The following is a 27,344-nucleotide window of genomic DNA, read 5'->3' as shown; positions in this document are numbered from 1 at the left end:
TATAGAAATGTGTTGTTTTATTACAAAGTCTCACAAAAGGAAAATATCTCAAAAAGGAAGCCGGGCTAACACCTCCACCTGCAGAGTTGGGGGAAGACAGGGCAACGGAGTTTTTCTGCTTGCCTGAGTCCGATGGGAAGGTACACCAATCTAAAATTGGCTGATAACACCTAAGGGGCCCCAGAAGAGCCAGTCACCCCTTTTAGAAAGCTTCATAAGGGCATCTTAACAGAGCTCCTAAAGCAGGCACTTGGCAGTTCAGGATTTTGTCTTCTGGTTGTTTTCTTTCCACTCAGACCCTACGTGGTTCAAAACTAAGACCTGAGCAGGATGGACAAGGTGTCTTTGGGAAGAATTCCCCCAGCACCACTGCCCTGGGCTCTGGTCCCTGGGGACATTATATTTAATATATTTTATATAAATACACAGAGGAATAGAAAATATAAAATCTGAGAGACTGGGGAGAAGTGAGGAACTTGGAGAGGCCACAGTTGCAGATCTTGCTCAGGCTAACTTGACCTCTTCTTTGACCCTGCGGAGAAAACAGACTCATGAGAAACCTAGAAGGCTGGAAGCAGAAGCATGGCAACTGACCTCCATAGGACCCCGGCTGCCCCAGGTGACTGCTGGCTTCCTAGTTCTGCAGACATACAGACTGGACCCTGAAAGGGGCCTTTGTAAGCTGTCCCAGCTGTCCCTGCTGTCCCTGCGCCTTCCCTGCCCTCCCAGTGCTAGGACACGGGTGAGGCTCCAATGCCAGGGAGATGGCCAACAGCTCCTCCTCACCCTTTGGCTTCTGGCTTCTCCTCCTTGGTTTTCTCCTCTTCCGTGACTTCTAGAACATAAGAGCACAGGGATGGTTGAAAGCCTCCCGAGACCCAGCTCAGGCAGGGGGACTCTTCTATCCTGAAACCCCTTCTTCAACATTACAGTTCACTGGTTACAGAAAAATGAGAAAAGCCCATCCCAGGTCTCTGGTGAGTCTGGCTGAAAACAAACAGGTTAGACCAGTTTCCCAGCCAGTTTTAGCCAGAACACAGGCAGAGGCAGCCCCCTGGGAAACAGGGCAAAGTGCTAGGAAAAGGGCTCCGGTGGTATGTGAGAGCTGGGCCCAGGCAGCCAGCACAGACCAAGAGTCATTGTTCTGTGGGTCTTGCTACTTCTAGGAGCCACTGAAAGGCCCAAGGAACTCAGTTAACTAACGCTCCCCAGAAGCTGGCTGGGCCTCAGTCAGCTCTTTCCTGTGCCCTACATAAACCCAAGTCCTGGTCCAATCCAAACCCACCTTTTTTCTCTTCTGGATCTTTTTCTTTTTCATCCTCTGTTTTGACTCTTTTGGCTTTTTTGAAATTAGAAGAGTTCTTACGACCACCTTCTCCCTCCTCATCTGAATCGGAGAATTCTTCCTCACAGGCAATTCGTTTGTCAGAGGAGCAGACTGGGAGGCAGTGGACAGAGAAACATTTGTATGAGAGCAAGGGGCTATTTGAGGATCTATGCCCAATGTTTGGGTGTCCTTCAAGAGATGCAACAGGGATTGAGTGGTAGAGTATCTGCCTACATATGAGAAGGCCCTGGGTTCCACCCCAGCACCCTTCCACAAAGACATCAAGGAAGATACCAAGACGGGTGGGAATAAGGGGTCAGCACTAAGGTTTCTTAACAGCTGGGCAGAGCTTGGAGGAGATGAGAAATGAAGGGAAGTTTGGAGCTGCCTACTGAGCAGGGAGTACAGGCCCCTGGATCCAGGTCTTACTGGAAATGCGTTTGTCAGGGTCTTCTTCGTCCTCATCACCACTCTCCTCTGGGATGGCATCCTCAGGTATTGCCTGCATTTGGACACCAGGCGCATGGGGCAGCATTCTCAAGTTCTCAAAGAGCCGCTGCCTATGGTTAACAGGATAGGCTCTGGTTAGAGACAAAGCAGACCTGGCCTGTTCAACACAGAGGTGGTTTGGCAATACACTCACTTGATCTTTTCCAGATATTCATTAGTGTTCTGGTTAGTCATATTAGAAGGGCTGATGTGAAGCTTGAAGTCCGGTCCAAAGTATTCAAAGTAGTCATTGTATGGCAGCTCTGAGGGGGCATGGGAGAGGAGTCAGGACAGAGCCCGGAGAGAAGCATATGGAGCTTTCTATGGGTCTGTTTACCCACCTAGTAAAGAGAAGAATGCCTCCAAGACAGTGAAATTAAAAAGGTTTTAATTTTTTTTCTGTTCTATGTTTTTGAGACAGGGTCCTGGGGCTGGGCTGGCCTGAGCTTCCTTCCCAAGGGCTGGGATTACACTTGGGACCCACTCTACCCGGCCAGAATCTTAATCTAACAGCATTCTCTAGTATCAACACTAGTGGAGTATGTGTCTCTAGGAGGGGAAAGGTGAAGCCCTGGTGCAGAACACTAAGCACTCCTCTATTCACTAGCCTAGGCAGTGGAAATCCCCAACATCTAAAAAACCGATAATGTCCACACCGAAAACAAAAGGGAGAGAAGACAAGACTAGGGAAAAACTGATGGTTACAGTCTGCCTATCACGAGAGAATAGGCAGAAGCCTCAATCATGGGTATGACAGGCCTTATGGCCAAATGGGAAACAAGTTGTAAATGAAGGTACACAAGGTCCAGCTCCCACCCAGCCCAACCTGTTCCTGGAGTTAATACCATTAGGGATCTCTGTGTCCAGGGCCACGGCTGTTTCATAAGTCCAACACCGAGCAACATTACGGATGGTATATCCACCTCCTCCCAGCATTAGCATAGGCAAGTTGAAACTCTTAACAAACTCCACACACTTGGCATGCCCTTTGGAAGGAAAAGGAATGTTGGCTTTCAGGGGAACCCAGCAGACCCTGCCCACCCTTGTGTGTGCTACCTGGTCTCACCTTTGATGGTCAGATTGAAGCAACCTAACCGGTCTCCAGATAGGGAATCTGAGCCACACTGTAAGACCACTGCACTAGGCTGGAACATCTCCATTACTTTGGACATGACCTACAATGACACACCTTAGTTATCATCAATCTCAAAAAAAAGCACGTGAGGTTGTGAGGTAGACAGGACAGCACAGCACTTTCTTCCTTTTCATTTCCCCCCTACTGTGTGGCAGACGGGAGTTTTCCAATTGGACCGCATCTGTAAAGACACTTATAGCTCTAACAACTGAGCTTTGGATGATTTCCGGGAAGCTGCTTCCTTTCCGGAGCTTCACAACCTCTAGCTGCATCTGCTCTACCCATTCGACCCTATGGATTTAAGCCTTATCCGGAGCCATTTTAGTTTTGTCTATTGGATTTTCAAACCTAAACATATGTCACTCAGAAGCCCGAAACTGAAGTTTCTGTCCTCTTCACTACTAGGTACATAGTAGGCACTTGGCTGAGTGACCACATGACTTATATTAAATATTGTATTAAGTTTCTGTTTATAAATTTAATACTGCAACATGGCATTCAAGGTCCCTTTGAAAAACAGACCCTGACATGCATCAAAGATCTTTAAAACATGTGGTGAGCTCCAACATCCACTTCCTACCAGTTTTTTCCATTCTTTTTTTTTTTTCCCAATTTATTTAACTTTATGTGCGTTGGTATGAGGGTATCAGATCCCCTGGCACTAGAATTACAGGCAGTTGTGAACTGCCATGTGGGTGCTGGGAATTGAACCCAGGTCCTATGGAAGAGTGGTCAGTGCTTGTAACTACTGAGCCATCTCTCCAGCCCTAGTTTTTTCCATTCTCCCACCACACATTAAGACAGCCTGCACGCCACTCCACACTCCCGCTAGCCACCTCTAGGTTGCAGATATTCCTCTGTCCAATGCCACCCGTCAGTCTCCACCTCCTTCCTTCACACAGGTACCTCCTCATTTAAAAATAAATAGCCGGGCAGTGGTAGGGCAAAATTTTAATCCCAGCACTTGAGAGGCAGAGGCAGGTGGATCTCTGAGTTCAAGGCCAGCCTGGTCTACAAAGCGAGTTCCAGGACAGCCAGGACTGTTACACAGAGAAATCCTGTCTTGAAAAAGAAGCCCCCCAACCACAAAAGAAAAGAACAAATAATCTAGCAGCCGACTCCAAAGGTGTGGAGACATGAAACACCGAGGGCTGCTACCCTCACTGTCCGATCAGTCCGCTCCCATCTTTCTTTGGAGTATTCTCTGCTTTGCTAATAAACTTCTGCTTAAATAGTCAACAACAACAAAAACATCAGTGTGGTGTAACAGACTCTAAGTCCACTCTGCGGGGAAGCTCCTTAAGCAGGAAGGTAAAGGAATTAAAACTGATTTTGAAGTCCCTGAAACTGGGACTGCTCCCTGCCAGAGTAAGCAGTAAAAGCTGCAAAGATTCTCAGACCAGACTAGATGCCTGGAAGAAACAGAAACCAGCTGAACCGCCTGGAAGAGATTTAGACCGACTCAGGCACCTGGGAAGGACACCCTGTTGAGCGGCCTCGAGGCTGTGCAGTGTGCTTCAGGGTCCCAGTTCTACTTGTGAACTGTTACCCCTGCTGGGTGGGCTTTGGTGGTGCAGCTTTGAGTCATTTCTATTCCTGTAAGTGACCCCAAGAAAACTCACTGGTTCATCCAGTGGGACTCTGGTGGTGTCTGTAGGTTGGTCTGTTGTGGGATCCCTATCTGGGGTGAATAGACGTGTTGCCCCCAGGAAAAGTTTTGGCACACAACTGACCACAGACTGTTAGTACATATTGTTTACCTCCCACAAAGACTGTGCCTTACATGTTATTGTACTAAGCAATGGCCAGACTCACAGAAGGCAAGAACAAATCACATAGATGGTCTGTTTCCCACTACTACACAAAGGTCAAAGTTAAATATTTCTCCTTCCCCCATCAGCCACCGTGAGGAGCAATCTCTCAGCTATGGTGGTGTTTTCCTAGCTTCCCAATGGTAGCCCAAGAAGTGAATTAGGCACTTACTGGCTTGAAAATGGCTTCATAGGACTCGTCATCGATCCCATCTCGGAGGGGGTAGTTAACAGCATAGTACTTGCCTTTGCCAGCCCCAATATCCTAATCAAAAGGGACATTAAGATAAAGTTGAAAGACAAGTAGAAGGTGATTCAAAGATGGGGTGGGAAGGCTAAGGAAAGAGACAGTGCTTCTGTGAGAGACAAGATGAGCCCATGAGATGGAAAGGCCACAGGAAGCCCACCTGCCACCTCTCAATACTCCTGAACCTGCACTGGGACAGACCCAATATCCTACCCCACAGCGCAGGGTTTCTGCCTCCAGCTAAGAGCCAGCAAGCAGGTGGTCACAGAAGTAAAGCCGACCCCAACAACTCTGCCCAGAGTTTACTCCTCTCCTGTTCTTCTTTCTAGGAAGCCGTGGAGGGCAACAACAGGAGAAGAAAGCTTCTTCCAACTGACTTCAAACTAGGAAAAGCTACTTCTTTGAATGTTTGCTGTGTCACAACTCAACTAGTGCCATCTTCCACCCGAGGGCGACGGGCAGGGCAGAGACCTCCGTGTATTCATGCTGACAGACACAGATGGAGCAGACTTAGGAAGGGCACAAGTCCACCAACTGGTCTACATTAGAGTCAAGCTTTCAAGAGTGTTCTGGGGAGAACCCACTACTTTCAGTCACATGGCTAAAGGGGAGGGTGACCTAAAAATAGAAAACCTTTGAGAAGACCCCCAAGACCCTAACCCCTCACTCCAAATTCAAGCTCAAGTGATGTAATAGTGTGATGCAACCGGGCTATGGTGAGCAGGGAGGAACAATGAACCAGAGAACCCCAAATTCTGACTCCTTGTGTTCCAACATCCCCCTTCCAGAATAAACAATGAAAGATATTGTAGGTTCCCCAGTGTGGTATTCTGAATGGCAGAAGAGGCAGGAAGTAGTTTTTAGTGGCACAGGACAGGAGAGTTAAAGCTGAAAGGAAGGTGGTTGGTCCCCAAAGGGAGTTCTCACCCGTAGGTCCCCAGTTCCTGGGAAGTACTCTCCGTACTTATGAAAGGACACAGTCATGACCCGGTCCGTGGTATAGAAGGCCTCTTCCACACCATCGCCATGGTGAATATCAATGTCAATATACAGCACCCTCTGGTGATACCTAGGATCAGAAGGTGATCAGAGGTCTGGGGCTCTTTGGGGATGGGACGCGCCAAGGGCGCCAGGTCCCAGCTTACCGGGCTAGCTGCCTCCCTCAGGTATCTCTAAGCACCAGAGACGTGGAAACTGGCTGAAGGAAGGTGGAAGAGCGGCCCGGTGTCTCCAGAGGCCTGACCAAGCCGACCATGTCCGATCTTCCTACTCTACAGCCAGGGTCAACTCCAGTCACACAAGGACACTCTGGAGGCGGGATCTGAGCAGCACCTGCCCCAGATCTTGCCGTGGGCTCAGATCAAACCAAGACCCCGTCAAGGAAAGGATGGCCAGAGACACTCATGGAACACATCCTAGCCAGCACACCATAAGAAAAGCAAACTAGGGAGGTCAGCCCAGGGGAGGGAAGTGGGACCTGGCCTAAGATGCTCCTCCAAGCCACAGGGCCAGGCAGGCATACTTTAGCAGTTCCAGGATGGCCAAGACGATATCATTGACGTAACAGAAACCAGATGCTTCAGACTTCTTTGCATGATGCAGACCCCCAGCCCAGTTCACAGCGATGTCCGTCTGCTGCTTATTCAGTTTCACAGCACTTGCTGGGCACAGAAAGGGAACATGAGTCTGTTACTAACCCATTCCCCTTCTCCCATGAACCCAGAGAGGGACAGTTTTTCATATGATGCAGACTATAAAATTCACTAGTCATCCACTTCTCATTTCAATAGGGAGTACGTTTTTAAATCAAGAATAATCCATTTACACTCTAAAACTAATTTAGTGGGTCGTATAGATTTTATATAGAAAACAAAAAGTATTAGAATAACAATACAGGTAATTTTTTTCTGTATGTACGTGTGTGAATAATTTTGGTGTCAGTGAATGAATAAGTGCATACCTGTGTGTACTGCCTAGACACTTGGGTATCCTCTAATGCTGCACTTGTAAAAGTATTAATTACTGTGGTTCACAGTCAAAAAATGTGGAAAAGATCCTGAAGAAAACTGGTTTATTTATATACTTAGAGGATGTTATACTTGTATATATGGTTCATGGTGGCCTTGAACTAGTTACTCTCCTTCCTCAGACTCCCTAGTGATGGTGGAATTATAGGTATGTGTCACCACACTGGACTCATACATTATATTTCAGAGGGTATACTTTTTTTCTGAGATAGAGTTTATCTGTGTAGCCCTGGCAGTCCTAGAATTGACTCTGGAGACCAGGCTGGCCTTGAACTCAAGAGATCCACCTGCCTCTGCCTCCCAAGTACTGGGATTAAAGATATGCATCACTGGGGTTGGGGATTTAGCTCAGTGGTAGAGCACTTGCCTAGCAAGCGCAAGGCCCTGGGTTCGATCCTCAGCTCCAAAAAAAAAAAAAAAAAAAAAAGATGTGCATTGCCACCACCAGGATAAGGGTACACTTATTTATTTAAAAAAAAAAATCACTGCCGGGCGGTGGTGGCGCACGCCTTTAATCCCAGCACTCGGGAGGCAGAGCCAAGTGGATCTCTGTGAGTTCAAGGCCAGCCTGGGCTACCAAGGGAGTTCCAGGAAAGGCGCAAAGCTACACAGAGAAACCCTGTCTCGAAAAACCAAAAAAAAAAAAAAAAAAAAAAATCACTAAGCAGGGCATGGAGGCGAACACCTTTAATTGTAGCAGGCAGAGGCAGGAGGCAATCTGTGAGTCCAAGAACAGCCTGGTCTACATAGCAAATTCCATATTACATAGGATTACATACAGGCCCTGTCAAAAAAAAAAGCAAAAATAAATTTTAAAAACTCACTATTGCCGGTTGGTGGTGGCAAATGCCTTTAATCCCAGCACTCGTGAGGCACAAACAGGAGGATCTCTGTGAGTCTGAGGCCAGTCTGGTCTACAAAGTGAGTTTCAGGACAGGCACCAAAACTACACAGAAAAACCAACCCCGTCTCAAAAACAAACAAACAAAAAAACACACTGTCTACAGAGAAACCTTGTCTCAAAAACAAAAATCAAAACCAAAATCACACCAAACAAAATAAAGAAACAAATTTAAAAAATTCACTGCTGGGCATGGTGACAAACACCTTTAATCCCAGCACTCCAAGACAGAGTGAATTTCTGAGTTCAAGACCAGCCTTGCCTACACAGAGTTCGAAGACAGCCAGGGCTACAGACAGAAATCCTGTCTAGAAAAACAAACAAATTCACTGTATTCCAGGTGTGGAGGTGCTCACCTTTAATCCCAGTACTAGGGAAGCAGAGGCAGGGGGATCTCTTGAGTTTGAAGCCAGTGTGGTCTACTTAGTGAGTTCCAGATAAGTCAGGGCTACATACTGACTTTGTCTTAAACAATGTTTCAGTACACATGTATATTGTGTTTACTCATACAACACTGTTGCATGAGTGTTTTGCCTGCATGAAGGTATATGCATGCCTACATGGATGTTATATGCACCATGTTAGTGCCTGGTGCCCTCAGAAATCAGAAGAGGGCATTGCACACCTTGAAACTGGAGTTAGTAGTTGTGAGCCACTATATGGGGCCTGGGAAGCAAACCCCTGTCCAAGAGTAATAAGTATTCTTCAGTGCTGGGCCATCACTGATGCCCCTGTATTTTTTTCTGCTATTTGATTTAATCTCACATTATTCTTGTCCCCATCCTTAAGCCACACATGGCTGCATTTGCATATTTAGGGCAATGCTAAGGTAACCCAGAAACCACAGTGGCAATGACTTGTGAGGAATATTATGACATCAGAAGTTAATGACCTCACTTTTTTTAAGACACAGATGATATTGATCCTCCATTTATAGAAAGAACTCTGCCGTTAACAAATTGCTTTTATATACAGTGTCTTAAGAACTCTTTAGGCCTGCAGGAGATTCCTGTATATATGCTCTCCTGGCAGAAGAAGAGTTAAGAACACCTGTCAGTACTGTGTCAAAGATCTAAAGTAAAAACCCACAGCACTGCCGGGCGGTGGTGGCGCACGCCTTTAATCCCAGCACTCGGGAGGCAGAGCCAGGCGGATCTCTGTGAGTTCGAGGCTAGCCTGGGCTACCAAGTGAGTTCCAGGAGAGGCGCAAAGCTACACAGAGAAACCCTGTCTCGAAAAACCAAAAAAAAAAAAAACCACAGCACCACTGTGTGGTCATAGGCCACACTCCCAGGGCCTCATCTAAAAGGCGGCAGATGATCCATCTCACTGAACAGTCCAGCACAGCCCCAGGAACTGATGTTGTTTCCTTACCCACAGAGCCACCAGTAGACAGCTGGCAGAACTCAAACAAGCCATCAAACACTGGACAGTCCTCACCAACGTTGACTTGAAAGAAACACACAAAAGGTTAGTTTCCACAATTCCTTCAGTTTCTTAATTTAGATATTTATGAGCCAAATGAGGAAAAAAAGCAAAACAATTAGACTCAGAAGACTTGGGTTCTAGACCAAGTAAACTTCTTGGAGATTTAGGCTACCAATTATAATAAGCAATAATGATACTCACTTCAACCAGTCATTGGGAAACTTAAGAAGAGTCCTGTCCTTCCCCCATTTTAGGGATATTATCCCACTGTGTTCCACAAGCTGGTCTTCAACTCCGGCTTACGCTATCCTGCTGCCTCAGCCTTCTGAGCAGCTAGCACTACTGTACACTAGCATTAGAAATCTTAGAGGGAAAAGCATTTAGCATCTTGGAAAATGCTGCTGAAGGAGCCTACAGAATAGTGGTTATGGCATGCCGCTCACTTCTAAGCACTTTAAATACCTGATGCATTTATCCTCACATAATCTTCTGAGGTAGAATTCGTTCCGATCTTATAAATGAAGAAACAGACTCAGAAAGATGAAGTGAACAGAGACCTATATAATTATTTGCTTTGTGCCAAAAGCATTCCATATGCTGCTGAGTGCTTTAAATACCTGATGCATTTATCCTCACACAATCTTCTGAGGTAGAATTTGGTCCAATCCTATAAATGGGGAAAGGAGCTCAGAGGTGAACTACTAATAAATACTGGAGGCAAAATTCAAGCCTCACACTTTGCTGCCTCTCCAAAGGCCTGGAAAATGTATCCTGGTCTTTTCCAAAGTGCTTTCACATATATATTCTCATTTGATTCTTGAAACTCCAAGAATTGGCCAAGACAGGACTAGAAGGAGGACATGCAAAGGAGTTACGTGACCTGCTGAAGGCTGGCTGGATAACCAGCTAGTAGCAGAAAGAGAATAGGATCTAGGTGTCTTGACTACCACAGACAGCCCAGTGTTTTCTACTACACCCCCAAGTGACAACTGGAGTTATTTCAAGCCCATGAGGTAAAAGTACAAAGTAGGGCATCATGTAGAGACACATGCAAACACTAATGCAAATGAAACCAAACAGACAGGAAGCACACCTGGAGGGTGGAGTGTCAGAGGAAGCCCAGGCTGTCTCCTCTCATACAAAGGGAAATTATGGAGGTGGGGGCAGGAGTGGGGCTACATTCTTATTTCTTGCTCCAGTGTTTTATCAATAGGGCTCCCAAAGCAGAGAAAGAGGAGGAGGATGGGAAGGGCCAGCCTGGATTATGGCACCGTTGAGACAAAGTCATATTTGCAATATCCTCCAGAAATATCGACTCTGGGCCAATGAGCTGGCTCAGAAGGTAAAGGTGCTTGCCTTGTGAGCCTGGAGAGCTGAGTTCAATCTCTGTAACCCAGAAAGGAGGAAGGAGTCAACTCCTCTTGCCTTCACCCATAAACTGTAACATGCTCCCACCCCCACCAAACACATAGACATTTTTTTCTTTGTTTTTTTTTGAGACAGGGTTTCTCTGTGTAGCTTTGGAGCCTGTCCTGGAACTCACTCTGTAGACTAGGCTGGCCTCGAACTCAGAGATCCGCCTGCCTCTGCCTTCCAAGTGCTGGGATTAAAAGTATGCGCCACCACGCCCAGCTAAAAATTATTTTTTTTTATAACAGAGTCACCAACTCCAGTGCTACTTTACCTTGAAGAGTGCCCCAAATCTGGTGCTGAGTTAGGGAGTGGGCAGTAGATGGCTTTTCCTCACTTTCTTGGTAAACACTGGAAATAGGCTATGTCAATAAGAACTTTGGTTCCTGGGGTCAAGCTATTTATCCAAGGGCAAATAAATCCCCACCTCTGGCTTTTCCCTTGCAGGAGCAGGCCTTAGTTTATACTCCTTTGTAGGATGTGACATTCCCTGACACCCTCATGGGAGGGGATGGGTGGTAAGACATGAGAGGACGATTAACCATCAGGACCCAATTCAACACAGAGCTCACACAGCCAGCCTGCTTCAAGAAGTTACGGTGCTGAGCACAGTGACTCACACTTGTACTCAGCACCTGGGAGGTGGAAAGAGAATGCTGAAGATTTCATTTAGCTCCATGGTTCGAGACCAGCCTGGACTACATGAGACTACTGTCTTAAAAAAGCAGCATCTGGGCTGGAGAGATGGCTCAGAGGTTAAGAGTACCGACTGCTCTTCCAGAGGTCCTGAGTTCAATTCCCAGCAACCACATGGTGGCTCACAACCATCGTAATGAGATCTGGCGCCCTCTTCTGTATACATAATAAATAAATAAATCTTAAAAAAAAAAAAAAAGCAGCATCTTAGAAGGCAGAGCAAGCAGGGAGGGTCATGCCTGTAATATCAGCACTTAAGAAGGTCTCTGTGGGGCTGGAGAGATGGCTCAGCAGTTAGGAGCACTGACAGCTCTTCCAGAGGACCTGGGTTCAATTCCCAGCATCCACGTGGCAGCTCACAACTGTCTATAACTCCAAGATCTGACACCCTCACACAGACATACGTGCAGGCAAAACAACAATGCATATAAAATAAGAACAAATGATTTTTAAAAATGGTCTCTGTGAGTTTGAGATCACACAGCAAATACCAACCAGGTCTAGAGAGCATTAGACACTATCTCCAACAACAACAACAATAACAACAACGTATGGCAGCACTGTAGAAACCTGTATAGGATTAAACACTAACTTTGGGATACGAGTTACACCTTGGTAATAGGGTCACAGAATGGGGTGGGGAGTTGGAAGAGAACCGGCAAAGCACAGAAACAAGAAGCTGTGTCCAGGGGTCTTCAACGTGTCTTCTTTCTTGGGCTGTGAGGAAACATGGATGTTCATGATTTTTGATAACTATTTTTGTTCTGAGACAAGCCTCACACTGTAGTTCACTCGTTTACTATGTTGAAGGTGGCCTTCAACTGGAGGCCGTCCCTCTCCTGGGCCTTTCGACGTCAGGATTACAAGCCGGTGTCGTCACCAAACCCACTGCTCTGTTTTGGTTTCTGAGACAGGGCCTCACTGTGCAGCCCTGGCTGGCCTGGACTCTTGTGTTTGAACTCTGCTAGTGTTCAGTACAAATGCATTCTTTGTTTTGATACATGGTCTTACTCTATATCCCAAGACAGCCTGAAGACTCATCTTCCTGCCTCAGTCTTCCAAGTGCCCAGATGACATCCCTGGCTATCAATGTTTTTTTTAAAGATTTATTTATTTATTATACATACAGTGTTCTGTCTGCAGGTATCCCTGCAGGCCATTAGAGGGCACCAGCTCTTATTACAGATGGTTGTGAGCCAGCATGTGGTTGCTGGGAACTGAACCCGGGTCCTCTGGAAGAGCAGTCCTCTGGAAGGCTCTTAACCACTGAGCCATCATCTCTCCAGCCCCTTTCTCATGATTTTACCATGCGCTCCATGTTCTGACTATGTGCTCCAGAAGTTACATTTATTTAGGTCCCATTTTGATTTACTAACTATGAGCAGAGCAGAACACTGACCAAGGCTCTCAAAGTGTCAGAGCACCAAGAGCACACATACACTCGGTTGGTTTAACACTATTAACCATTAATAAAGAACTTATGGGCTCTGCTTACTGACAGGGTAGACATTTCAGAAAGCACTGCACTAAGTGACATCTACAGTCTTTACTATTTGGATTCCTGAAACACTATGAACCAAGTCCAAGGATTCAAGAGGTTGAGACCTTCATCCTATCCACCTTTTATTTTCATTTTTTAAGATTAATTTTAATTTTATGTTTGTGGGTGTTTTGCCTGCATATTATGAATGTGTGCCAAGTGTGTACAGTGCCCACAGAGGCCAGAAGAGGGCATCACGTCACCTGGAACAGATGGCTATGAGCCACCAAGAAGGTGCTAGGAATCAAACCTAGGTCCTCTGAAGAGCAGCCAGTGCTCTAACCACTGAGTCATCTGTCCAGACCCACGCCACCTTTATTCTCAATGAAAAAATTACAGACCTAATATTTAACACATAACTTTCTAATCTCTAAGAAACCAGAATACTGGCATAGAACCTGTACATTCCTGAAGGCCTTGTATTTTGTCTGCCTTGACAGATTTGTGAATAATAATATGATATCACATAATACTAAAGCTATTGTTCCTTGAAGGTAGGTACGATGAATGCGTTAACCTCAAATATAAGACAGGGAAGGTCACCCTCAGAGAGGCTCGAGGACTTGGTCAAGACACACAGACGAGCAGGAGAGATGGTTCAGTGGGTAAAAGCACCTGCCATAAAAGCCTATGACTTGAGTTCAATCCCGGGAACCCATGATAGGAAAGAACCTACTCCCCAACGATGTCCTCTGACCTTCACCCCTGCCAATGTCACACACACCCCCAACAAAACACCTGTAGAGTTAAAAGAAAACAAAAAAGGACACAAAGGGAGAGGTGAGCAGCTCTTGGTACAGCACCTGCCCAGCAAGCTTGAGACCCGTTCAGCACAGCCACGACCACACCCACACAACACACAAAGTGGACTAGGTGTATTCAAACCAAGACCATCAAGAAAGCTCAACATGCCGGGGCGGTTGTGGCGCACGCCTTTAATTCCAGCACTCAGGAGGCAGAGGCAGGCGGATCTCTGTGAGTTCGAGGCTCGCCTGGGTTTCAGAGTGAGATCCAGGACAGGCTCCAAAGTTACACAGAGAAACAGAGAAAACCTGTCTAGAAAAACCAAAAAAAAAAAGAAAGCAAGCAAGCAAGCTCAACATGCAGGTGCTTGCCAGCAAGCCTGCTGACCTGATTTTGACCCCCAGATAGCACACCATGGTAGGAGAGACTCAACTCCTCCAAGTTGTCCTCTGACCCCCATGTGTGCATAAACAAACACACAAAAAATAAATGCATAAAACCCCGAAAGCTCATTTTCTTGCTGTGACACAGGCTGCTTTTCTAAAAAGAGCGTATTTTATTGACAACTGAGCTCAGTCTTGTCAATGTTTCACAGACACCCCTGAAATCATCTGCAGGGAAGGAATGAACTGATCTCCCTGAAGTCAGCAAGATTTTGTCAATTCAGAAAGGAGACACTTCAATCGCAAAAGAGAACTCAGGTGTGACAATGTAGTCCCAGATTTGAACACTTTCCCATGGCTAAAAGCAATCACAATTCTTACAAACAAGGTATGGCTTTTGAGATGGGATGTATGTACTCTGTCTGCAGTTTCAGGTCCCAGGGGACAGAGGTAGAATCACCTCATCTCAAAGATTGCATCATCTAGCCTGTCCTTTGTAGCCTCTAAACTCTAAATATGAAGTTAGAGCAAATACAACTGGACAGGAATCAAAAGCCACACAGCTCATCCCATTTCACTAATAGAAATCTTAGGGGAAGTGAAGTGCAGGACCAGTGTCTACTGTCTGCTGCTGTTTCTTCTTCTTCTTCTTCTTCTTTTTTTTTTTTAGGCAGGGTTTCTCTGTGTAGCTTTGTGCCTTTCCTGGAACTCACTCTGTAGCCCAGGCTGGCCTCGAACTCAGAGATCCGCCTGCCTGTGCCTCCCGAGTGCTGGGATTAAAGGCGTGCGCCACCACCGCCCAGCTACTGTCTGCTTCTAAGTAGTGCCTTTCCCATTACAGTCAGAGCACGCCTGGACAGCACTGTAACCCTAACTAGAGAAAGTCCAACTCTACTATTTACGATCAGGAGTCAAGGAAAACCAGATGAGATGAGAAAAGAATATGCTGGTACCTTTGGGGGACAAGACAAATCAGTTGTGAACTAAACGGGCCCAAGGTGGGCCTCCCCATGGAAAGAGAAATCCAATAGGGAGCTTTAGAGTGGGGTGGGGATGGAACATACTTACATCTCTGCATCTGCTTGCTGTACTCAGACATGTTATCTGGGCGAATGGAACGCAAGAACTTAATGTAGTCATCACTGTGGTACTTGGTCATCTCCTCAGCATTAGCTTTGTGAGGACGCTGGAGAGTACAGGAAGAAGGCAAGTTAGCCTGACAAGGCAGTCTTCACTCTTCTAGCTGACCACTTGTCTTTTCTCCCAGCACCTGCTGTCTGCTTCTCTGCACAGTGCCTTTCCCATTAGTTACAGTTAGGTGATGGACAAAGCTGAGTGCCTTTTAAATGATTACTTATTATTCAAAACCACAGTCATGGGCCAAAAGGCTCCAGGAGTACAAGGGAAGGAAGGGTGACTAAAGATGATTAAAACATCTAGGAACTTTGGTTTTTATTTTTTTTAGGCAGGGTCTCATGTAGGGTAGAGTGGCCTGGCACTCACAAAATAGATCAGGTTGGCCTGGAGATCTATCTGTTTCTGCCTTCTAGGTGCTAAGATTAGAGATGTAAGCCACCACACCATGCTGGGCATATATACAAAGACACATATATATTATTTATTTAAAATGTTATTTATTTATTTATTTTTGGCTTTTCAAGACAGGGTTTGTGTTTAGTCTTTGCTGTCCTGAGACTTACTTTGAAGACATGGCTAACCTCTGCCTCCCGAGTGCTGGGATTAAAGGCTTGTGCCACTATATATTTACATTTGATGGGGGAGAGGGGTGGTTGTGGTTTGAGAGAGTTTCTCTGTGTAGTACTGACTTTCCAGGTACTTGCTCTGGAGACCAGGCCTTGAATTCAGGGATAGACTTGTCTCTCTGCATTTGTCTCACTGAGTGCTGGGATTAAGGGTCTATGTGATCATGCCCACCTGGAAAATCTTTTATAAACCACTGTACAAAGAATTCTGATCAAGTCCTTCCCAATAACATTGACATGTTAGAAATTTCCTGATGATCCCAACATTTTTCCTCAAAATATTATCTATTTTATCATATGTGTATGAGTGTTTTGCTTCCATGTATGTGCACCATATGTGAGCAATGCCCATGGAGACCAGAAGGGGCATTAGAACCCTGGAACTGGAGTTACAGACAGTTGTGAGCTTCTATGTGGGTGCTGGGAATCAAACAAAGGTCCTCTGGAAGAACAGCCAAGACTCTTAACTGCTGAGCCATCTCTCTAGACCCCAACCCTGCTGTGTGACTATGCAGTTCTAGTTGACCTCGAATCCATATGCCTACCTCAGCCTGAGTATTGAGCTTACAATGTAGACCATGGCCACCAATTCTCCTTCCTTCTTCTCGAAAGGTCTCAACTGAGCATGGCAACCTATGCCTCTACTACAGCACTCAGGAGGCAGAGGAAGACCACAGAGATCAGGACCACACTACACAGTTGCAGGCCAGCCTAGACTGTGTAAGACTGTCTCAAAAACAAACAAAAAGCCCTTGGGAGACAGAGACAGGGGGATCCCACCCAGAGTTAAGAACGGCATAGTCTATGGAGAAGTTCCAGGCCAGCCAGGGCTATACAGAGAAGTCTGTCTGGGAAGGAGGAACAGAGCCTCTTTTCCCTATGCCTTAGAGAAGGATCACCTTGAAAGATGTCCCTCTTCTCTAGGGTTTACACAACATTTATTGTTTAGTCTGTGCCCTTCATGTGCACAAGTTAAAGTTCATAGTATCGTTGGCTTCACTTGCAGTAGAATTTTGCAAATTACAGCAGAAAAGGTTACACTGGTGGTACACTTGACTGGAAACCCAAGCATCTAACTCGAGGCCCCATTTTGGACCTCATTTAATCCTTAATGTAAGGAGAAATAAAAAACCGAAATTAGGTTTCCCCAAAAACACCCAGAGGCCAGGCAGAGTAACTCCTATTTGGAATCACAGGACTCAGAAGGCTGGGGCAAGAGAGGGAGTCCAAGTCCAGTCAGGGTCACACGGCAAGTTCCAGGCCATGGAAGCTACAGAGATAATCATTTCTTAAAATCAAAGATAGCCATAGGGGAAAGTGAGACAAGAGTTTTGCTTTGTTTTTTCCATTTGAAGTTTATTCTGCATGTGTCGGCATGGGGGTGCCATAGTGCACAAGTGGGGGACAGAGAACAACCTCCTTCCACTATGTGAGGTCTAGGGATTGAACTCAGGTCCTCAGGCTTGGTGACAAGTGCCCTTACCCGGTGACCCATCCTGTCAGGGGGTCCACAAGCTGTGTTATAATACATTAAGCCCTTTACCCTCTTCGAAACATCAAGAAAATCTCTGTTTTGGCTATGGCTTCTAAGATACCACTCAAATCCTAATTCCATTATGGTCTGTGTGCTGAGCTATAGAAACAGGTCAGAGATGAAGAGCAACTTACTTGCAACTTGGCTAAAGCTTTTTTTCAGGAATGAGTCCTAAAGCTATCAGGTTCACGACAGAAAATGAAATGGCTCTGTGCTTTGGGGAAAGAGACGCACAGGTCACAGCCAAGAGACAGTGTGGGAGAACAAAACCAGACTCCCACCCAGCAGAGGCAGTGTTGGAAGATAAAAATCATATCATGGAGGACAAGGTCTACAGACTTGAGAAGGAAATTCTATCAGGAGTTTGCTTTAGAAGTTAGAGGATGAATACTACTGGCTCAGTGCTTCAGCACTGAGGTTGGTGCCAGCACCCCGTATCCACGCATGCACAAGGCTAGGAAACTGGGTGTAAGGTCACACGCCTGTAACCCCAGCACCCGGGAGATGGAGACAGGAGGAAATCAATAGTTCAAGGCCATCTCCTCTGTCAACTTTCCCTCCTTGTTTTCTCAGGTGTCTCCTCTGAAAACACAATAAAGGCGTCTGGGAAAGAGACTTCATCTACTTTCAGTCTCTGAAATGCTGAGGATGTTGTTATTGCTGGGTTACTCAAATGGTGAAGATAGCCATCAACAGTCAACTGTAAACCATAAAGTAACATAGGTCTTGAGTTTGTCTTCCTAATTCCAACTGTTGGGATAACCCCAAAGGTAACTGGCCTTGCCATTTTTGTTTGATTTTTTTTGAAGGGGGGTCTGGAGGTGGGGTGTTTCGAGACAGGGTTCCTCTGTGAAACAGTCCTGGCTGTCCTGGAACTCACTCTATACAACAACAGGCTGGCCTCGAACTCACAGAGATCTGCCTGTCTCTGCCTCCCAAATACTAGGATTAAAGGAGTGTGCCACCACCGTCCAGCTTGTTTGATTTTTAAATTTATTTTATTTTTGAGACAAGGTCTCTCTGTGTAGTCTTGGCTAGCCTGGAAGTCTTTATGTATGTAAAAAAGGTTGGCCTTGAACTCACAGAGATCATCATCTTCCACTATGTATTTGGGAGGCTGAGAACAAGACTGCATAAGGTTGGGGCTAGTTGGAGCTGCATACACAACAAAACCCTGCCTAAAAAACCAAAAGAAAACACAACACTCTCCATTTGTTCCTCACTGCCTCCAGAAAAGGTTAAACTAAGAACTGAGCCCAATTTAGTCTACAGACATATTGATGTGTTTTGCTTGCACACCTGCTAAAAAATAAAATCAAGTCTAGGATTATAGCCGATGTGTAAGGCTCTGAGTTTTCACCCAAAAAAATGAAAACAAAGATAAAAACCTTGAGCCAACATTTTAAACTTAGGGGATATTATATAATCCAGCTTTTCTTTTAAAATTGGAAGCTCAGACAAAATTAGTTAGAGCGGTATCTGGAAAGGAGACATGAGTTTACACTGAGGCCGGGGATGTAGTTAGTGCAGCTCGAAGAGTCTTCTAGCATACAAGGACAAAGCCCCTCAGCACTGTATAAAAACAGGCACGGTACCTGTCCCTGTAAACTTGTTATTCCAGACCTTTTAACCCAGCACTCAAGACAAGAGGATCTCAAAAGAGAAAAAAAGAAAGGGAATCTTTATCCATCTGCCAAATAGCCACTGAGTGAATGAGCAGCTGAGAAAGGAAGATGAAGAATGCTGGCAGGGAACAGCTGATGAGGTGAGGCAGGGGCAGCCCTCCAGGAACTCACATAGATTTCCATTTTTCGGTAGAGACCATAGTTGAGCAGCAAATTGTGAGTCATGCGGATTCGGTGAGGCTTCATCGGGTGGCCTTGTCCATAATAGTAGTTTCCAACATCACCTGAAGAAGGGAAGAAGTGTGGTTTTATTTTATTTATTTAGTAAGTTAGGTTTATCGAGATAGGGTTTCTCCGTGTAACACTGGCTATCCTGGAACTCGCTCTCTAGACCAGTGCTGGGATTAAAGGTGTGCACTACCACTTGCAGTTACATATATGTGTGGATATGTGCATGCCAGTGCAGGTGTCTGTGGAGTCTAGTCAATTTCCTATGAATTGCTTGATGTGGATGTAAGGAACTCTGGTCCTCTGGAAGAACAGCTAGTACTCTTAACTGCTGAGCCATCTCTCCAGCCCTGAGAGAAGAGCCTTTAATGACATAGTTAAACACTCTCCCAGGAGAACCTAGCAAACTCCCAGAACACTAACATTCATTTCTAATTTCCATGATTCTTTCCCACTTTGAATAAGAGTAATTCCTGGGGACCCTGCATAAGTCAGCACTTATGGGTGAGTCTAGCCTATGTTCTCCTAAAACAAGGCACTGGATAAAATCTACTAGGACAGAAAGAGCAGCAGGCAGTGGGTGAGGGGACTCATCTCACCACACCTTTAAGGAATTCTTTTCCCACAACAAATAAACCAATCACTAATACTTGGAATTATAAGCCATAGCCTATAGATAAAACCAAACTTTCTTGTTGTGTGTTTCATCTATAGAAATAGCTTTTAACTGGTCTTTGGCCTGTGATTCAAACCATCTGCCATGTTATCACCAGTCATTTTTCGTAATGTACAACTCTAATAACATCTCCCACTTGATAAAACACTTTTTAAGATTTATTTTTATTTTATGTTCATTGGTGTTTCTGCCTACATGTATACCTGTGAAGGTGCCAGATCCCACGGAACTGCGCTATAGACAGTTGTATGCTGCCATGTGGTTGCTGGGAATTGAACCAGAGTCCTCTGGAAGAGCAGCCAGAACTCTTAACTGCTGAGCCATCTCTCCAGCCCCTGATAACACATTTTTAATGGTTCTTCATGCTTATGACTTCAATAGGCTTGGAAGTCAAGATTTGTTCAATCTACCTTGTGCTGGCTGTATCTACATCAACTTGACACAAACTAGAGCCATCTGAGAAGAGAAAACCTCATGAGAAAATGCCTCCAGAAGACCAGGCCATGGGCCAGCCTGTAGATCTTTGTTTTGTTGTTTGTTTTCTTCCAGAGACAGGGTTTCTCTGTGTAACCCTGGCTGTCCTTGAAGTCGCTCTGTAGACCAGGCTGGCCTCGAACTCAGAGATCTGCCTGCCTCTGCCTCCCATAGTGCCTGGATTAAAGGCGTGCGCCACCATCACAACCAGGTAAACATTTTCTTAGTTAATGATTGATGGGGGAAAGCCCAGACCACTGTGGGGCATCTCTGAACTGGTGGTTTTGGGTTCTATAAGAAAGCAGGCTGAGAGTCGTGGCACACACCTTTAATCCCAGCACTCGGAAGGCAGAGGCAGGCGGATCTCTGAGTTCAAGGCCAGCCTGGTCTATAGAGTGAGTTCCAAGATACCAAAACCATCTTGAAAAAAAGAACAAACAAACAAACGAGGGCTCGCTGCAGACATATCAAGTTAAGTTCCAAGAAAATAAAACAAAAAGCAGGCTGAGCAAAGCCAGGAAGCAGCAGCACCCCTCCACGGCCGCTCCATCAGCTCCTGCTTCCAGGCTGTTACCTGTTTGAGTTCTGTCCTGACTTCCTTCAGAGTTTGACTACAATGTGGAAGTGGAAGCCCAATAAACCCTTTCCTGCCTGACTTGCTGTTTGGTCCTGGTTTTTCGTCACAGCAATGGTGACCCTAACGAAGACATGCTTCTCCATCTTCCTCTGCTGCTGCCCACCCACCATCAATCACCCTTGTTGTCTATTACTGTATGGAAATAACACCTAAAGAAACCAGGTATGGTCATCAACACCCGTAATCCTTACACCCAGGACGCTAAGGTAGAAGGCTAGAGAGCTAGCCTCCCATACATAGTGAGATACTGTAGGTAGCTCTCTGTGAGTGGTCTACAGAGGGAATTCCAGGACAGCCAGGGCTAGGCAGAGAGAGCCTAATCAAAAAAAATTAAAATGTATTATTACTAATGTACACGTGTGACTAATACGTGCATGTGCCACAGAGCACATGTGCAGATCAGGGGCCAACTTCTAAGAGTCGGTTTTTTCTTTCCACTTTCACACAGGTTCTAGAATTCAAACTCAGGTCATCAGGCTTTGTGACAAGCACCTTTACTTACCTTTTAATTATTTTTTGAAACAGGACCTCACCATGTAGTCCAGGTTGGTGAAAGACTCGTTATCATCCTGTTTCAGCTTCCTGACTGCTGGGATTATGGGCCTATGCCACCACACCCAGTTTGGTTATCTTTTCTTCTGATGAACTGTATGCTACAAAGACCAGCTCAGACCCCAAACCTCATGGATCCAAGTAATTGATTTTTTTCTCTAAAAGAAATCTATATATAGCACTTGGCTCATTTTGTTTTTACATATTTATTTATATTCATAGGACTTGAAGGCAAAGACTAATATACTATTGACATCATGAGGCTCAATAAGCAATCAATGAATTAAACTAAAACTCAGGAAAATTAAGGGCTAAGAACTGATCTGGAAATAAACTCTTTGATTCCAAATCAAGAACACAAAAAGGCACCTTAGGTTTCTGGGCATCTACCTTCAAGTCTGAATTTAATCTGAAGATCTCTGTGAAACCAGGAATGGTGGTTTGCAAATATAATCACAGCACATAGGCTGCTAAGAGGGGAAGGGAGTTGAGACCAGCCGGGACTACAGAGTAAGACCCCGTCTCAAAGTAACCAGACACACAGAGGGATGACTATGTGGGACAATTTGGTAGGAAGTCCTTCCACAGGGTTCCAAACTCCAGTGGTCATTTTGTTGTTGTTGTTTTGAGACAGGGTGGCACTGTGGATCAGGCTGAGCTTGAATTTGCAGCAATCTTTCTGACTCAGTCTCCCAAGTATGGAATTACAAGTTCAAGTCACCACTCCCAACTTAATGGTTTTTAATCAGGTTACTTTAAAAAAGGAAATTCTTTTTGCAGGGTGTAGTGACACACACCTTTAATCCAAACACTTGGAAGGCAGAGGCAGGCAGTTCTCTGTGAGCTGGAGACCAGCTTGGTCTCACATTGAATTCTAAGCCAGCCAAAGCTACAACAAACAAAATTCCTTCTATTTAGACGGAGTCTTTTTCTTTCAGTACTGGGAATCAAATCAAGAGAATCATGAACACTAAATGTTCTTTCTCACTACTTTCTCAATAATAGAAACTTCTGTCCTTTTAGTTTTTTAGAAAAGTAGCCTATACAGGCGGAATTCGAGGCCAGCCTGGTCTACAGAATAAGTTCCAGGATAGCCAGGACTACACAGAGAAACCCTGTCTCAAGGAAAAAAACAAACTAAATAAAGAAAGAAAGAAAGAAGAAGAAAAGCAGCCTGTAAAAGGTAAGGCGACTTGCCCACTACTGCAATCCTGACAGGCAGCCAATCTGAGTCCCACCGGGTAAGGTGACTGTAAACTCGGGCATCTAGCCCCTTCTCTGAGAACGAGGTCCACTTTTCTCCTAGCTCCCATTTCACAACTGCTGAAGTTCCTGCTCTGTCCTCTATCACTTTCCCGAAAGGAATGTTCATGTATTCACTGCATTGCATAGGCTAGCCTGAAACGCCAAGGTCTTCCTGCCTCTGCCTCCCTCCCTCCCGTGCAGGGCTCTTCTTCCGTGACTGCCCAAGAGCATTCTTACCTCGCCTTCAGGACTTCCTGCCTTTTCTCCCTCTTCTACCCTTCCATGTTACCCTCCACATTTCCTTGTCACTTGTGTCCTGACCACAAACCGACTGATGACTAGGACACCTGGATGGACTTGGGCTTCTTAGCTCACCTGTCTCCTCCATAACCCCAGCACAAGCAGCCTCTTTTCTGTGTCTTCAACTTCTTTGGATTATTTTATGGAAAGACTCTTTCTTTTCTGGGGGAGAGGGGAGTCTCCTCTGTGTAGCCCTGGCTGTCCTGGAACTCGAGATCCACCTGCCTCTGCCTCCCAGCTGGGATTGAAGGTGTGCTATGACCACTGTCTGGCTTATAAAGATTCTTTCAAGGCCACAAAACAAGACTCTGTCTCAAAGATGTGGTGGTGCACATCTTTAATGTCAGCACTCTGAAGGTAGAGACAGGTGGATCTCTGTTAGTTCCAGTCCAGGCAGAGCTACACAGCGGAGACCCTGTCTTAAAAACAATTAATTTCAGGCTAAAGTGTCCTTTTCCCTTCACTTATTCTGAACTTACTACAAGTGAGCCTTTGCCCGGTCCTTGCCAGCAGGCCCCACTCCCCGACCTTCGGGTCCCGTGACAACACCTTCTGGTGTACACTCACTTCTCCAGCCCCTCTCTATCTATTGTCTGTCCACTTCAAAAATGGCGGCGGCCCACACCTTTGCTCCCAGCACTCGGGAGGCAGAAGCAGGGGGGTCTTTGTGAGTTCGAGGCCAGTCTGGTCTACAGAGCGAGATCCAGGAAAGGCACAAAGCTGCACAGAGAAACCCTGTCTCAAAAAAAAAAAGGGCTGGAGAGATGGCTCAGAGATTAAGAGCACTGACTGCTCTTCCAGAGGTCCTGAGTTCAATTCCCAGCAACCACATGGTGGCTCACAACCATCTGTAATGAGATCTGGTGCCCTCTTCTGACCTGCGGTCATACATGCTGTATACATAATAAATAAATAAATCTTCAAAAAAAAAAAAAAAAAAAGCCAAAATAATGGGAGCTAGAGAGATGGCTCAGCAGTTAAAAGAGCTGTAGCTTCTTTTCCAGAGGACCCAGGTTCAATTCCCCGCACCCACATGACAGCTCACAGCTCACAACTATGTAACTCCTGTTCCAGGAGGCCAGATGCTATCATATAGACATACCTGAAGGCAAACCACGAATGTATATTAACAAGATAAATGAAATAAAAATTTATTTATTTATTTATTTTGTTTGTTTTTTTGTTTTTTTTTTCGAGACAGGGTTTCTCTGTGTAGTTTTGCGCCTTTCCTGGGACTCACTTGGTAGCCCAGGCTGGCCTCGAACTCACAGAGATCCGCCTGGCTCTGCCTCCCGAGTGCTGGGATTAAAGGCGTGCGCCACCACCGCCCGGCATTATTTTTGTATATATCAGTGTTTTGCTACATGCATGTCTGTGCACCACATTAATGTCTAACACATGAAGCCTGAAGCAGTCATTGGATCCCTTGGAACTAGAGTTACAAATGGTTGTGACCATGTGGGTCCTGGGAATTGACAAATCCTCAGTACAAGTGTTCTAAAACTGTTGAGCCGTTTATCCAGTCATTCTAGTTCATATTTTAATTATGTGTGTTGTGTGTCTGTGTGAGGTATGTCGGTACACATGAGTGCAGGTGCCTGGGGAAGCCAGAGGAGGGTGCTAGTAACTGAGTTGGTGCTCTGCAAGAGCAGTATGCACTATTACTACTGAGCCATCTCTCCAGGCCCTCCTTTCTTCATTTAACCATCAAGTACTTATTGAACGTCTACTATTGAAAATTGAAAGGGAGGGGGGAATCATGCAATCCTATTATAATCTCAAAAGAAAAAAAATTAAGTCTATTATGAGCTACCCGACATTTTAGGAACCAGGGATACAGAAATTTCTCCAAGAAGCTTATTATCTATAAGAAACAAGAAAGAAAAAGAAAAAAACCAGAGGGGCTGGCGAAATGGCTTAGCAGCTTAAAAGCACTGGCTGCTCTTCCAAAGGACCCGCTCACATGGCAGCTCACAGCTGTCTATACTACAGTTCCAGGGGATCAGGCATCTTCACCCAGACATACATACATGCAGGCAAAACACCAATGCACATAAAAATAAATAAATTAAAAAACAAACAAACAAAACTGGCTGCTGGGCATCATGGCTCAGGCCTTTAATCCCAGCACTCTGGAGGCAGAGGCAGTCTGATCTCTGAGTTCAAAGCCAGCCTGGTCTACACAGAGAAACCCTATCTCAAAAAACAAAACAAAAAAGTAGAAACAAGAACAAGCTAAGGTGTGTCACCCCACCCCGGAACAGGTAAGCCTGAAACAGGAATGTGGCTAACAGTTGGAAGACAGGCTGGCAAATGAGCCATCAGGGCCACTGAATCTTCTTAGCTGACTTCTCAACTAAACTGGTCAGGTGTAGTGGCACACGCCTTCAATGCCAGCACTCCAGAGGCAGAGTAGGGTGAATATCTTTGAGTGGGAGGCAAGCCTGGTCTACAAAGTGAGTTCCAGAACAGCCAGGGCTACATAGAGACCCCATTTCAAAAAATAAAAATAGTGCCGGGCGGTGGTGGCGCACGCCTTTAATCCCAGCACTCGGGAGGCAGAGCCAGGCGGATCTCTGTGAGTTCGAGGCCAGCCTGGTCTCCAAAGCGAGTTCCAGGAAAGTCGCAAAGCTACACAGAGAAACCCTGTCTCAAAAATAAATAAATAAATAAAAATAAAAATAGTAATTTCAACATAGAGTTTCTTCACCTTCTACAACCTGAGTGATCATATCCTTTTCTATGGAAAATTAACTATCTGCATTATTTTATACTAACAATTACCAAAAATAAAAACAACTGTCTTCTAAACTTCAGATGTAAATAGCCAAACGCCTACTGGATGGCTGGCTAGCTATCCCCTAAACAACTCAACAGTTATTCCTAAAACATGAAAACAAAAGCTAGACAAAGTAGTGTAGGCCTGGAGTCAGCAAGATGAGCAAGACTCTTAGTTCAAGACCAATCTAAGCTGCTTGGTAAGACCCTTTCTCAAAGGTGCTGTCCCCTCGACTTTCCTGGGCTTGGTGAGTCACTCCAGTTCTTGGGTCCAAAGCACTGACACACACCTGCTCGTTCAGAGGTCTCTTCTCTGTGCTCTCCCCAACACTGAACATCCATCCCCTTATCCCAGCACAAACACAGAAAGGTACTGGTGACATTGTCTAGCTCCCCCTTCAGACGGGAACTCAAGACAGGAAATGTGACTCGATGAGTCCTCCAGCCCCAACAGACACACAACCCAGGACAGAATAAGCTGCTCCACGCTGGTTCAATGAAAAGTCTTGTTTTAACAAGTTGCATCTTTCCCCCTTGCACCCCCGGGGAGCCCGATATCCCAACTCGCAACTGCAGGCCGTACTCATAGACTTAGGGGTGGGTGGGGGAGGGGGAAGCGGGTGGCCAGTCCTGCAGAACTCATCCAAAAAAAAAGGACAAGGGGACAGTGGGGGACCTTTGTAGTCTCAGCAGAAAAAGATAATCCTGCCAAACCATCTCCATCACATTATGCTCCCCGCGCCAGGTTCAGCCTTCCCTCCAGGAGTCCCAGTCCAACTTCACGTCCGATTCCCTGGGAATCTCCCCCACCGAGATTACCCCAGGCTACCCCTTCCACGACCCCCACTCTCGGCCTCAGCCTCGACTTCCTCTCCCCAACCTCCTTCAGCCTCGACTTTTCCTCAGCCTCCACCCCCCCCCCCCCCCCCCCCCCGGCCAGCCTCGATCTCCTCCCAGGCTCCTCCCTCAGTCGCGACCTCTTCCCAGCCGCCTCTCCCAGTCTTTCCCCGCCGCCCGGCCCCCGCCGCCAGGCCGCCGCTCACCATCGTAGTAATAACAGACTTTCCTCTTGGTGCCCTGAGTCTGCGCCATCTTGCTCACCGCCCGGCCCTCCCGTCAGTCCGTCCGCCCGCCCGCCCGCGGCTCCTCAAGGCGTCCGACCCGGGGGAGGAGCCAGCCTCGACGCCCCGCCCTCCCACCCCGGACTCACCTATAGGCGCACAGCCCGGGCCTCGCTCCAACCAATCACCTTGCGCGGGGCCGGGCCCGGAACTCGGAAGGGGGCAAGGGCAGCCTGGAGAAGCCGCCGCGGGCCCCCTGGGCCTGTACCAAAGTCCGCAGCGGAGGGGTGGGGGAGACCCGGGGCCGTACCATCAAGTCCCGGGGGAGGGATC

The 27,344-nt window shown here is 46.2% G+C and overlaps 1 protein-coding gene across 1 annotated transcript; it reads right to left on the bottom strand.

Moving 5' to 3' along the window:
* Hdac1 (histone deacetylase 1) lies at positions 1 to 27,110 on the bottom strand. The gene is made up of 14 exons (XM_052716339.1): positions 26,994 to 27,110; positions 19,232 to 19,344; positions 15,207 to 15,324; positions 9,312 to 9,386; positions 6,532 to 6,670; positions 5,937 to 6,078; positions 4,935 to 5,027; positions 2,883 to 2,991; positions 2,662 to 2,802; positions 1,971 to 2,079; positions 1,757 to 1,887; positions 1,286 to 1,438; positions 787 to 835; positions 1 to 532 (listed from the first exon to the last, which is right to left on the bottom strand). The coding sequence occupies exons 1-14, from the start codon at positions 27,040 to 27,042 to the stop codon at positions 505 to 507; spliced, it is 1,449 nt and encodes a 482-aa protein (XP_052572299.1). The 5' UTR covers positions 27,043 to 27,110; the 3' UTR covers positions 1 to 504.
* Positions 27,111 to 27,344: the final 234 nt, after the last annotated feature.

Source organism: Peromyscus californicus, unplaced genomic scaffold (genome assembly GCF_007827085.1).
Source record: "Peromyscus californicus insignis strain IS unplaced genomic scaffold, ASM782708v3 Scaffold_5__1_contigs__length_169319896, whole genome shotgun sequence".
Classification (NCBI taxonomy): Eukaryota; Metazoa; Chordata; class Mammalia; order Rodentia; family Cricetidae; genus Peromyscus; species Peromyscus californicus.
This window is presented reverse-complemented; position numbering and strand designations above follow the sequence as displayed.